The sequence below is a fragment of the Macaca mulatta genome, chromosome X, assembly GCF_049350105.2.
Source record: "Macaca mulatta isolate MMU2019108-1 chromosome X, T2T-MMU8v2.0, whole genome shotgun sequence".
NCBI lineage: Eukaryota > Metazoa > Chordata > Mammalia > Primates > Cercopithecidae > Macaca > Macaca mulatta.
In genome coordinates this window covers 74,935,362-74,949,350 of record NC_133426.1, presented here as the reverse complement: position 1 = coordinate 74,949,350, position 13,989 = coordinate 74,935,362, and the positions used below count along the sequence as shown (strand labels likewise).

The window sequence follows — 13,989 nt, the reverse complement described above, 5'->3', positions numbered from 1 at the left end:
AAAAACAAAACAAAACAAAAAAGATGTTAACTTAAAAATGAAGGAGGACATAGCTCCCCAAAATTCTTTTAGGGGTTATGTGAACAAAAATTTAAAGACTCTCAGTCACATAGGGTTAGCCGTGAGGGTCAGGGAGAAATTGTGCAAAGCAATTAAGATAGTGCTTGATGAATGCAAGTATTATCTGAGGAACTGAGGTGTTTTTTTTTTTTTTTTTTTTTTTTTGAGATGGAGTTTTGCTCTGTCACCCAGGCTGGAGTGCAGTGGCCCAATCTTGGCTCACTGCAACCTCTGCATTCTGGGTTCAAGCGATTCTCCTGCCTCAGACTCCTGACTAGCTGAGATTACAGGTGCACATCACCACACCTGGCTAATTTTTTATTTTTAATAGAGATGGGGTTTTGTCATGTTGGCCAGGCTGGTCTTGAATTCCTGACCTCAGGTGATCTGCCTGCCTTGACCTCCCAAAGTGCTGGGTTTACAAGTGTGAGTCACCATGCCCTGTGTGAGTTCTAATTTTAACGCTGTTTCTTCTTCAGTATCTGTTCTAGGGAATTTGTTATTTCTGTGCTTTAGTTTCATTGTCTAGATAAAGGATAACACAGATGACTGTAAAACACCTTGGGTATAGGAACTCAGATGAGTATGATTGCATCTAACACCAATAATGTCAATAGCAGTTGGGCGCGGTGGCTCACACCTATAATCCCAGCACTTTGGTGGGGGCTGCAGTGGGTGGATCCCTCTAGCCCAAGCCAACAGAGCGAAACCCCATCTCTACAAAAAAATACAAAAATTAGCCAGGTGCGGTGGCATGTGCCTGTAGTTCCAGCTACTTTGGAGGAGGCTGAGGTGGGAGGATCACCTGAGCCCAGGGAGGTCAAGGCTGCAGGGAACCGTGATTGAGCTGTTCATTGCACTTTAGCCTGGGCAACAGGGTGAGACCCTTTCTCAAACAAAAAAATACATAAATAAATAACATTTTAAAAACTGTCAATGGCAATTTTTATAGTGATGAAAATATATGTATAGGCTCTATAAATAAAAGTATATAGCAGGTGTTCAAAAAATGCTTGTTAAATGAGTGAATGAATGCTAAAAGGAAACATACTAGTGTGAAAGACAATATACCCACTGAATGGGCACCTTCCCTTAGTACCTGCATTTTTCAACCCATGGTGCATTTAAAGCTCATTTTGGACATTTTCCCATAAATTAACCTTAAAGATAAAAAGAGTAAGAAACAAAACTTTTCCCTGAGATGTGGCTACTTATTTATTTTCAGAGGGCTCTTTCTCATTGGACTCTTTGCCATTCTGCTATATAATGTAGTGGTCAAGTTGGGCTGAAGTTCAAGTGCCACCACTTAACTAAGTTGTTTGTCCTTGGGCAAGTCACTTAAACTCTCTTTGACCCAGCTTCTCCATCTTTAAATGGGTATAATAATACAACCAACCTCATAGGGTTGTTCTGAAGATTAGTGAGGTGGGCGATAGGTTGTGTGGTGGGTAGAATAATGCTTCCTCCTTCACAGATGTCCATGTTCTGATCCCTGAAACCTGTGGCTATGTTATCTTATGTGGCAAAATGAAATTTGCAGATGTGATTAAGTTAAGGATGATGTGATGGGAGATTTTATCCTGTGGACCCAGTGTAATCATAAGGGTCCTTAAGGGGAGGCATGAGAGTCACAGTGATGCAGCATGAGAAAGACTTGACTGGCCAGTGCTAGCTTTAAAGAAGGAGGAGGGGAGCTATGAGCCAAAGGATGTGAGCAGCTTGAGCCGGAAAAGGTAAGGAAACAGATTCTACCCCTAGAGTATCTGGAAATGAACACAACCCTTCTAACATCTTGATTTGATCCGAGTGAGGCCCATTTCTGATTTCTGCCTTTTGGAGCTGTAGATTATAACTTTATGCTGATTTAGGCCACCAAGTTTGTGGTAATTTGTCACAGCAGCAACAGGACCCTAATTCAGGTGGGTTAGCCACTATTAATCTATTTACAACCCCCTTCCGTTCTGGCTTTCCTCACAGGGCAATCTAATTGAAACACTTCTGCAGAATTAAAGGGATCTCTTTGCCCACGCACAAACTATTTTTTAGTTTTTCGAGCCTCTACCTAACCTTAGTCTCAAGACAGTTGCCTTCAAGGTAAGCTGCAAGACAATTTATAACATCCTCTTCTTAGACTTTCCACTTACACATGGAAAATCATGTGCATTAATCATTGGCGTCTGCCACAAAAGCCATGCTCTGAGGTCGTATTCAGGAAAATATTAACTCTGAATTATGGCCTCCCTTTCTTTGGCAGGGGGCACTGAGCTTCACAGATACCCTAGAGTAGGAGTCAACCCTTCAGGTCGAAGGCCCACGGGAATTAGAGCGCTTGGAGCAGGAGACGTGGGAAAAGAAAGCGGAAAAGAAGTTGGTAGGTCCGAAGGAGGCTGGAAAGAGGGGAAGGCAAAAGAATACACAACCCAGCCGAATCATGGGAAGTGAGAGATGGCTTCCTGCAATCTAGTCTTGCGGGTTCTTGCTCTAGTTTTGGAAACTTCCCCCGCAGAGTCCAGCACCGCGCACCTGCCCCTTGGGGCCGGTCCCTGCTCAGGAGCCTGCGGCAGGCTGGGAATGCTGTTCTGGGAGAGCAGCCGCCCAGGCGGGGTGGTGGGGAGACTGCAGGGAGGAGTCTCGGGGAGTGCAAACGGAAAGACTACATCTCCCAGGCCGCCACGCTTTCCAGCTGGAGTCCTAGGGCGCTGACTGCTCCCCAGTTTCCGTAGGGAAGCGCTGGGCCACCGCGGCTATTGTGCGTCGCGCTCTCGCCCTCCTCTTCCCGCTGCGGTGTCTATGGAGCTAGGCTACGTTTCATTGCCGCCCCGGCTTAACCCTTCCGGCACCTAACAGGACAGCCGGCCGGCTCCCTTGCACCAGGAAGAAATCTTAGCAGCCCGCGGGCCCTGGTCACGAAACCCTAAGGCACAAGGAAAACAGTTGAAGAAGGAGCCAGAGCTCTCCGGTTTGGTCCTCGGGCTTCACTGGGGCGGGGCGCAGGCGTTGGCTTTAAGAAAGGGGAGGGGACAGTGCAATCCGGGTTGCCCGCGGAGTTCGGCGAAGGAAGTCTTCCGCTCGCTCGGGAGCGAGGAGCCTGTAGATAGGCTGCTCCCAGCTCCAGCTCTAACCTCGTCTACACCCTGGGCGGGCCTAAGTGTCACGTTTGCAATTGCTCAGGAAGGATCCGGCCAGTCTCCGGAGGCAAGTCGGGCTGCGGTTTTTGCTGCCTATCTGGGGAGGCGATACCTAGGGGGCATGCTGCTTGCTAGGCAACACCCTGCCGGGATCCGACTGCGGTAGTTAGCTCTCCCTGGCCCTGAAGCCGTTGCCGGGGCGCCTGTTCTCCGTCCGGACCAGCCAGCGATCCCCAGGAGTCTCATTGAAACAGGTACCTGTCCTCCAAAGGGACGGAGGCTATGAGTTTCCTTAAGCGGGTCGCGCGCTCAGTCCGTTCCCTCTACTTCCTCTACTGTGCCATTGATGCCCTCGGTCTTTGTGTCTTCCCCGTTTCCCCCTACTCCCGGCCATCAGAACCATGGGTCATCCCCCGCTGGAGTTCAGCGACTGCTACCTGGACAGCCCCGATTTCCGCGAGAGACTCAAGTGTTATGAGCAGGAACTGGAGAGGACCAACAAATTCATCAAAGACGTGATCAAAGACGGCAACGCGCTTATCAGCGCTATGAGAAGTAAGTGCAAGGCTTCGATGAGCTGTTTCTCTGAGCTGGTGTGTCTGGCCTTTAAGCCTTTCCACACCATCAAGGGAAGGGAGATTGCAGGGTGACTCCCAGCCCAGATCTCTGAGGTGAATGGGTTTCCCACACTTGGGGAGTGGAGGTAGTAGAAGTGGAAAGTGGTAGATACAACCAGAACTTTGGGCCTTTTCCTTTAGTGGTTTTGACCTTATAAGACATGATCTGTAGCTGTGCCAGGGACCCTCTTGCTCAGCAATTACCCTTACTTGGCAGATGGTTGTTCTTAAGGGACAATCTGCTGTACTGTTAGACATATTCAGCACCCCTGTCTGGGGAAAAGTGACATCCAAGCTGACCAAGGAACTGCCCCAGTACCTCCTAAACAATTGGGGATTAAGGTCAGCAGCTTGATTAATAATTTTGTACTGGTCTCTGGTTGCTACAGATAAGTGTGGGGGGCAGTAAAAAATTCACCATGGCAAGTTATGTTTTAAGGAAAGCTCCTTTGCCCCAGTGAATTATTTTCTTTATCACACTGAGCTATGGTTTAGGTCAAGGTCAGTCCAAGTTCAGGATTATTGGATGGCTTCACATGCCACTGAATTCTGCTTGAGTGTGGAACAAAGAGCTGCCTACTTACTCCCTGCTGCAAGGGGCCCAGCCCCCAGGGAGTAAAATAGGGATAGGGTTGGGGGCTGCTGGGCTGAAGGAACTTCACCTAGCTTGGCTTTTCCAGTGGTCACAACTGACTCAGCTGTGGGAACCTCTCTCCTTCCCCCATTGTGTGTTTGCTTTCTGCTGGTTGGCAGGTGGCTTGGAGTAAAAGAAAGAATAATAAACATCCCCAACGAGAGTGCAAGCAAGCCAACCCTTTATGCCAAAGCATGTACCCAGAAGAATGGAGGGTAATGATTGGGTGGAATGAAAATTAATTTTTTCTCTTGTCTGAAAGATGATTGTGAAAAATAAAGTCAGAGTTATTGGCAAGTATGTCCTATATGGTTATAACTTTGTTTTGAGTGAATTTATCACCAAATACAGGGTCTAGGACCAGTGTGGCAAACTTCTTAGGCAGATGCAGTCAACCAAGAGCAGGGAGAAAGAAAGATTTGAAAGTGGTAGTGCGAGGCTGGGCGAGGTGGCTCACGCCTGTAATCCCAGTACTTTGGGAGGCCGACGCGGGTGGATCACCTGAGATGAGGAGTTCGAGACCAGCCTGGCTAACACAGTGAAACCCTGTCTCTACTAAAAAAAAAAAAAAAAAAAAATAGCTGCGCATGGTGGCGGGCACCTGTAATTCCAGCTACTCAGGAGGCTGAGGCAGGAGAATCACTTGAACCCAGGAGGTGGAGGTTGCAGTGAGTTAAGACCGTGCCATTGCACTACAGCCTGGGCGACAAGAGTGAAACTCCATCTCAAAAAAAGGAAAAGAAAGTAGTAGTACATTGATAACTGCTGCCAGCTGGTATTTCTTGTGCAGCCCTTCTGATTTGCCCTGTGGAGTCTGTGCTTTTCCTGCACATGCTCTCTGCCCACTTTTGGTCAGAATATGTATACCGTTGAAGTTCCTGCAGGTCATTTGATTGTGTTTGATCTTTTAATGGTTTGTCTTATTGTGGCCTGACCAAGAGTAAACTCCTGGTAGTATCTGAAATGCTGATCCTTAAAAAGTTAAGGATATGCAGGTTGTGCCACATAAATAGAAAAGTGAGAGTTCACAGAAAGGAAAAGGAGGAATGTTTCAGCTTTGTTGTGTTTTGTTTACATATTACAGTAAACTGCTTGGTGCTGTATCCACAGTAAAACGAATCTCATCATAAGCGCTAGGAATGGAATGGCTTTGTGAAGTGGATGGTAACTAAAAGTGTGCTAAAAATCACGAGCTAAGGCATATCAGAGAGATTAAGATTTGTAAGAAAAAAAGCAGTTCAATAAAACATATGGTGGAAGGGCAAAAGTTTCATAAGCTAGGGGCAAGTAAAGGTTTTTATTCTTTCCTTTTCTTTCTTTTTTTTTCAATTTTTGTTTTTGAGATGAAGTCTCACTGTGTTGCCCAGGCTGGAGTGCAGTGGCATGATCTCAGCTCACTGAAGCCTGGATCTCCCGGGTTCAAGTAATCTTCCCGCCTCATCCTCCCCAGTAGCTAGGACTACAGGCATGTGCGACTGCGCATGATTATAACTTAAACTAATGGAAAATAAAAATACCATCCCTCTGAAAGGTGACTATATTGCCAACCTTTCTGTTTGTCCTTTATTTTTATGTTGGCAGCTTCAGTCCCCAATGTTGTTTGGATATTTGCTAAGCACTGAGGCTAGGCGTTATTCAGAACAAGTGATGTGGCCCCTGTTTATATCTCAAGGCAACATGACACATCTAATAGGTGTTATATATAGTTAGCGAATACATACTATTCATTCAATACATACCTGGACACATATCGTGTTCAAGCCATTGTTCTTGGGGCTGTCAGGCATACAGAGTGAGTCACAGATGGATACTGCTTTCAAGAGGTTCTTAGGCTGGTGGGAGAGACAAGACATAGATAGAAATGAGTATCATATAAGGTAGTAGATACAGATAAGAGCCATAAAAGTGGGAACAGGTGGACCTGATGATATATGACATGAGAGGGAAAGCTGATTTCCCAGTGGGAGCACAAGGGAGAAGCCAAGGAGGAAGCACCATCAGAGTTGGGTAGAATCAATAACACTGTCACTTGTTTAGCTGTTCCCATGTGCCAGGCATTACATCTTGTAACAAATTTTTGAGACAAGGATTATTATTCCCATTTTTTAGATGAGGAAATTGAAGTTCAGATGAGTTAAGTAACTTTCTCAACTAGTAAGGGCAAGGGTCTGAATTAGAACCTAGACCTGACTCTAAAGGCCCTGCTTATCCTACTGCATGACACTATTCAGAACAGGGCATTTCATGTAGCAGGAGTGACATAGAATATAAAGGGGACAGCAAATAATTTGAGTTATCTGGGATATAGGCAACAGAAAGGAAGGTTTGGGCTCCTGAGGAGCTGGATTACAGGTGCACGCCACCATGCCCAGCTAATATTTGTGTTTTTAGTAGAGACAGGGTTTCACCATGTTGGCCAGGCTGGTCTCAAACTCCTGGCCTCAAGTGATCCACCAGCCTTAGCCTCCCAAAGTGATGGGATTACAGGCGTGAGTCACCACGCCCAGCCTACATTCTTTTTTTTTTTTTTTTAAATTGTGCTAACTAAATAAAACATTTTCATAGGCCAGATTCAATCAGGCTGCAACCCCTGAGCTAGATGATGTAGCTCTACAGGTCTGACTCTTGGACTCTAACGGGCTAGGAAAATGGAGGATGACAGTCTTCAGATAGGGGCTTTCCTGGGGAAGCAACAATGGATACTCTGCAAATGAGCAGAGGCAGAATGACGGTATAATGGGACAAAACCCTGGACATGGCATCTAGATACCTGAATAAGGTGCTGGTTCTGTTACTAATGGTATCTGTGACCTTGATAAGCGATTTCACTGGGACCCCAGGGTCTGTGGCTTTACAAAGATGGGGCTGGGGCAGGAGGTTTATAAACCCACTTGAGCTCTAACATTCTATGACTTACTATTTTTTGCATGGCATATTGTAGTTTCATGATTTGAGAAAAGAATGACTAACCCAATTACAGGACCTTATTTTATGCTTACATAAAATTTCACATTATTTTAGTGTAAATGACTGTATTTAATTTAACAAAAAATTAAAACGCTTTTTTTTTTTTTTGAGACAGAGTTCACTGTATTGCCCAGGCTGGAGTGCAGTGGTGCGATCTCAGCTCACTGCAACCTCTGTCTCCGGGATTCAAGTGATTCTAATGCCTCAGCCTCTCAAGTAGCTGGGACTACAGGTGCATGCCACCATGCCCAGCTAAGTTTTGTATTTATTTATTTATTTTTTAGTAGAGATGGGGTTTCACCATACTGTCCAGGCTGGTCTCGAACTCTTGACCTCAAGTGATCTGCCTGCCTCAGTCTCCCAAAATGCTGTGATTACAGGCGTGAGCCACTGTGCCTGGCCTAAAAGAGAATTTCTAAATACCCTTTTCCAAACCAAGGATAATGTGCTTTATAAGTATGTTTTTGTTTTAAGAGTCAGAGTCTCATTCTGTCACCCAGGGTGACATACTTTTAAGTACAGTGGCACCATCATGGCTCACTGCAACTTCGAACTCCTGGGCTCAAAGGGTCCTCCGGACTCAGCCTCCCAAGTAGCTGGGACTACAAGCACACACTACCAATCTTAGCTAATTAATTTTTTTTTTTTTTTTTTGGAGAGATGAGGTCCCACCATGTTGCTCAGGCTGGTCTTGAACTCCTGGGCTCAAATGATTTTTCCGCCTCAGTCTCCCAAAGTGTTGGCATTATAGGCATGAGCCATCGTGCCTAGCCTATGTGTATGTTTATATATATATAAAACAGATGTCAGAAAAAAATTATATCACTAAACCCACATATATACATGCACAACCACACATACATAGGCTTTCTTGGACTAATGAAAACTTTTGTTTTTTTTTGTGGTTGTTGAGACAGAGTCTTACTCAGTCACCCAGGCTGGAGTGCAGTGGCGCCATCTCGGCTCACTGTAACCTCCACCTCCTGGGTTCAAGCAATTCTCATGCCTCAGCCTCCCAAGTAGCTGGAATTACAGGTGTGCGCTACCATGCCCGGCTAATTTTTGTATTTTTAGTAGAGACAGGGTTTCACCATGTTGGCCAGGCTGGTCTCGAACTCCTGACCTCAAGTGATCCACCCACCTCGGCCTCCCAAAGTTGCTGGGATTACAGGCGTGAGACACTGCACCCAGCCGAAAACTTGTTTTAAAAGAATCCAGGGTCGGGCTTGGTGGCTCATACCTGTAATCCCAGCACTTTTGGAAGCTGAGGCGGGTGGGTTGTTTCAGTCCAGGAGTTTGAGACCAGCTCGTGTAACATGGTGAAACCTTGTCTCTACAAAAAATATGAAAAATTAGCTGGGCGTGGTGGTGCGTGCCTGTCGTCCCAGCAACTCAGGGAGCTGAGGTGGGAGGATTGCTTGAGCCCTGGAGGCAGAGAGGTTACAGTGAGCAGAGATCGCTCCACTGCACTCCAGCCTGGGCTGCAGAGTGAGACCCTGTCTCCTGGTCAAAAAAAAAAAAAAGAATACAGTCCAGGTGCATTGGCTCAAGCCTATCTCAAAAAAAAAAAAAAAAAAAAAAAAAAAAAGAAAGAAAAAAAAAAAAGAAAAAAATCCAAAAGATGCATTTGGTACTCTAAATGTACATAAAATTGATAAAGTAGAAATAATATAATTCTATAGTTTTAATAACTCAATCTTAATTTTTTTAAAAAAGGTGACTTTCTTACACTCTATGCTTTTAGGGTTAGAGTTTTAGATGTTTACATTAAGGTCATCTTTTGGGGTGCCTTTGCAGCTTTCACTTTGGCAACCGGGGCACCTGTCCAGTGAGTGGTTGCTTTCCTGGAAGGATGGGTTGATTCCAATTCTGCCACTAGCTAGCTATATGACTTTGTATAAGTCTTTAGTTTTGTCGGTCTCAGTTTTCCCATTTTATAAAATTAGAGGCTTGGTCAATAATATTTACGTTTCCTTCTGGTTTTATTATTTTGTTTTCTGGCTACCACCATGTTAGTCAAATAGTCAAACAATGTGAATTGATTCTGTCATAAACTTCAGGAGCCAATTCATCTTCACTTTGGGAGAATAATAGGCAAAGGGAAAATCCAAGTAGTATGTCCAGCATGAGTAGATGACTTGCTGACCTACTTGACGATCCTCTAATTGAATGCTTCTTGGTAGGTCTCAACCTGATTCCCTTCAGTTCTGTTCTGAATAGCTCTATACTGAGGTACCCCAAAGCTTTTAATCCCTTTGGGATGGGTGTAGTGCCATGGTGTGCGGGATGAGTTGGTGGTATAATATGCATTCTCACTCAGCAGGTATCTTGTCGTTATCCCAGTGATAGTTAATCAGTGCTTCTGAGCACATGGAGTTATTTTACATCTTCTCCAGAGTAGCTCAGATCAATATAATTGGTATGTCATTTGATACTGCTGTTAGTATTAATAGATGTGAAGCAATGTTAAATGGAATTTGACAGAGGTGATACATTGCCATATTCATTGGAGGTCCTCAGAAGACCAGATTCCAAAGTAGCTGGACTGTGGGTGCTGTGGGAACTAGGGTTGAAAAGTGAATCAAGCCAACCTTTCAGTGTGTCCATTTATAAGAAACTATTCTTATTTAGGGGTAGAGGATGGTGCCAGGGTGGGGTAGGGAAGATTTTAGCTCGACTTGCCTGTTAAGAAAAGTTTTCCAATCAGGCTCTAGAGTGATGAAGGAAATTTACCTTTCAGTGTCATTTTTATAGCCTTCTTTTTTTTAAGCATAGTCAAAACCTTTTGTTTAATCTGGCATCTGTTTCTCTAATCAGTTACTACAGAAATTTCCTAAAAGCCTATGAGGATCTGGAAAGTTACACAGTTCCATGGGAGTACCCTGGAAATCTTGAGCTGATTTTATTTTCTAGTGAGGTGGAAGGCCCTCATGATCCTTTACCAGGCTTGTATCAAGTGCTAAACCTTGGGCAATGTAAAGGCAATTTAATTTAATTCAAGAAGGTTTTACTAAGCACCTACTATGTGTCAGGTGCTGTCCTGGAAACTGGGGATACAGTGGTGAATAAGAATACTATAGGCTCTGCCCTTTTGGAACATATGTTAAATATCAAATTACCCTCTTAAATAATTAATTACAATTGTGAGAAGAGTATGAAGAGGAAATTCAGTGTATGATTTTTTATTTTTATTTTTATTTATTTATTTTTTCGAGATGGAGTCTCAGTCTGTTACCTAGGCTGGAGTGCAGTGGCACAATCTTGGCTCACTGCAACCTCCGCCTTCCAGGTTCAAACGATTCTCCTCCCTCAGCCTCCGGAGTAGCTTGGATTACAGGTGTCCACCACCACGCCCAGCTAATTTTTATATTTTCAGTAGAAACGGCGTTTCACCATGTTGGCCAGCCTGGTGTCGAACTCCGGACCTCAGGTGATCAGCCCACCTCGGCCTCTGAAAGTGCTGGGATTACAGGTGTGAGCCCCCGTGACTAGCCCATACTAGAATTATTTATAATGGCCCAAAAGTGGAAACAACCTCTAAATGTCCACGAACTGAAAAATAGATAAATAAAAGGTAGTATAGTCATACAATGGAATAGTATTTGGCAATAAAAAGTAACGAAGTACTGATACATGGTACAATAAGGATGAACTTTGAAAACCTTAGGATAAGTGAGAAAAGTGTTATAAATGACTACCTATTGTTCATGATTCCTTTCATATGAAATGTCCAGATAAGCAGATCTATTAGAGAGAGTATCAGGTTAGTGATTGCTAAACTGGAGGGTTGGAATGTACTGGGACTGCTAATGGGTAAAGGGTTTCTCTTTGGGGTCATGAACATTTTTAAAGATTGGATTGCAGTGATGGTTGTACAACTCTGTGAGCCATTTTATGGTGTGTGAGTCGTATCTCAGAGCTATTTGAAAAAAAAAATCCATTGTGTTTGGAGAAATAGGTGACAGGTGCTTGTCTTATATACCTACATCTTCCTTTAGCTCTATCTTATAGAATATCAGACCTGGAAGGTTTAGAAAGCTACATATCTACTCCACTGGGTTTATATGTAGGGAAAAGAAAGTCAAGACAGAGAATTACTTCTCCAGAGACCTAGAGCTAGAGTTGGAATTGTGACCAGAATCAGATTTCCTGGTTTCCCTTTCCAAGGCCCTCTCCTCTCCCCTCCCCTCCCCCTCCCCTCCCCCTCCCCTCCCCCTCCCCCTCCCCCTCCCCCTCCCCCTCCCCCTCCCCTCCCCCTCCCCTCCCCCTCCCCTCCCCCTCCCCTCCCTCCCCTCCCCCTCCCCTCCCTCCCCTCCCCCTCCCTTCCCCTCCCCTCTCCTCCCCTCCCTTTCATTCTTTTCTTTTGTTCTTCCCTTTCTTCTTTTTCTTTCTTCCCTCCCTCCTTCTTTCTTTCTCTTTCTTTCTTTCCTTCCTTTCTCTTTCTTTCTCTTTCATTTCTTTTCCTTCCTTCCTTCCTTCCTCCCTCCCTCCCCCATCTCTCTCTCTCTTTCTTTCTTTCTTTCTTTCTTTCTTTCTCTCTCTGTCTCTCTCTCTCTTTCTTTCTTTCTTCCTTCCTTCCTTCCTTCCTTTCCTTCCTTCCTTCCTTCCTTCCTTCCTTCCTTCCTTCCTTCCTTCCTTCCTTCCTTCCTTCTTTCTTTCTTTCTTTCTTTCTTTCTTTCTTTCTTTCTTTCTTTCTTTCTTTCTTTTCTTTTCTTTCTTTCTTTCCCTCTCTCTCTCCCTCTCTCTCTTTCTGTCTTTCCATCTTTCTTTCCTGTCTTTTTTTTCTCTGTCTTACTCTCTTTCTTTCTTTGTCTCACTCTGTTGCCCAGGCTGGCGGGAGTGCAGTGGCAAGATCATAGCTAACTGCAGCCTTGAATCCCAACCCCAAGCGATGCTCCCACCTCAGCCTCCCAAGTAGCTGGGGACCACAGGCATGTGCCACCATGCCTGGCTAATTTTTAAATTTTTTGTAGTGATGGGATTTTGTTGTGTTGTTGCCCAGGGTGCTCTCAAACTCCTGGGCTCAAGCGATCCTCCCACCTCAGCCTCCCAAAGTGCTGGGTCTAAGGCTCTTCCTGCAAGCAGGTAGCTTGCATTTCAACTGTCTTGATGTTCTTTACTGGGGCTAGGGGTGCTTTGTTTGAAATGACCCAGTTGGCAGCACAAATCTGCATTAGTAGAAGGTTTCTTTTCAGTATTTCCTCCCCATTAGGGCTAGGATCAGGTGATTTCCCTGTTGAGCAATCCAGCTCAGTTTAATAGGGTCTGGTCATGTTCTGTTTCCTTTGTCATAGAATAATGGCAATACATCTTGGTGGTGTGACACCTGTCCTCTTTGTTTTCTGTCCCAAGAGCCTGCACCAGCTGGTTGAGGAGTTCCCAAAGTCTCCCCTCTTCTCTGCTCATCTGTCGACCTCTTAGGGCAACACAGCTGCTTTTCATGTAGTGAGTAGTATATATTGGGAAACGTTTGGCATTACTAACAAGTGACAAAGTTCTCCCCCATATTATTTTTATCCTAAGGCAGCTTGGAATTTTTCACAAGTGGCGAGCAGTAAGTCCAGCACTAGAGTGCCATATGAGGAACTTCGAGGCAGTTCTTTACAAAAGGTTTTCGTTAAGGACTTCCCAGAAGCAGGAGGGCCACACTTCAACTTCCAACTCTTTCCAGAGCTGGGCTGTCGTGGAAAAGCCTTTCTCTGTGATTAGAAAAATATATATTATGTATGCGGCAATTGACAGCTGGAGACTAATCTTGAATTCATCCGTCCTGAATTCATTAGGTGGGAGGAGGAGGGTGGGTAATAAGGCATTGAGGTGTTTTATAGCTGCCCCTTACAACTTTTGTTGAGTGTAGAAAACAAAAACAAAAACAAAAAAACAAACCTGGAGCATTGTAAAGAAAATGCCTCTGCCACCATCATCACTATGCTGAATTTCTTTTGCTCTAAAACATGGGAAATACTGATTTTTTTCCCTGTTTGGTTGATGTGGAGAGGTTTGTCTTCTAGAATCCATGCCCAGAGTTTGAGGGATTATGGGGATGATTGCTCTGTAATGGCATTAAATGGGAAAGCTAGGGTTGCCAGTGTGCTAATTGGGTAACAACTCCGCCAGGGATTGGATAACAATGAAAGCAGAGTACAAGGGGAGGGAAAGCTGGGGCTTCTTGGCATTTTGTTTGCTTTTACTTTGGGAAGAGCAGATGCTATTTGTATTTAACCATTTCCTTTTCTTTATGACTAATCGGCAGTATCTTGCTGGAATTGGACTCAGAGTTCAAGGGGCCTTTTGAACATTTCATTTAATGCCTTCATATTTCAGATGAGGAAACCGAAGCCTATGAGGGGTGTTCCTTGCCCAAGGTCACAGAGCCAGTCAGTCACAGAATCAGTACTGAAACCAATAATTGGTCCCACTGTGCTTCATGAAAACAGTTGCTACCCTTCAGGAACCTCTCTTTGCTGAGATTGTGATTTTATTTTTTTTTCTGTTGAGAATCACTTTCAGCTTGTGAAAGAAAGAAAAGAGTTGTTTTCTCTTCAATGCCTCTTGCCAAGAATGCACGTTCAGTGTCAGCCTG

General features: G+C 44.6%; 1 protein-coding gene across 3 annotated transcripts in view; it reads left to right on the top strand.

The window, feature by feature from the left end:
- Positions 1-3,119: 3,119 nt before the first annotated feature.
- Positions 3,120-13,989, top strand: part of OPHN1 (oligophrenin 1) — a 379,470-nt gene continuing 368,600 nt past the window's right edge. For 2 of the 3 annotated variants that reach the window (XM_015127602.3, XM_077987907.1), the window contains exons 1-2: positions 3,120-3,442; positions 3,586-3,743. In XM_015127602.3, the coding sequence (XP_014983088.1) occupies positions 3,590-3,743 (154 nt within the window). In that variant the 5' untranslated portion in view covers positions 3,120-3,442; positions 3,586-3,589. 3 annotated transcript variants of the gene reach the window in all.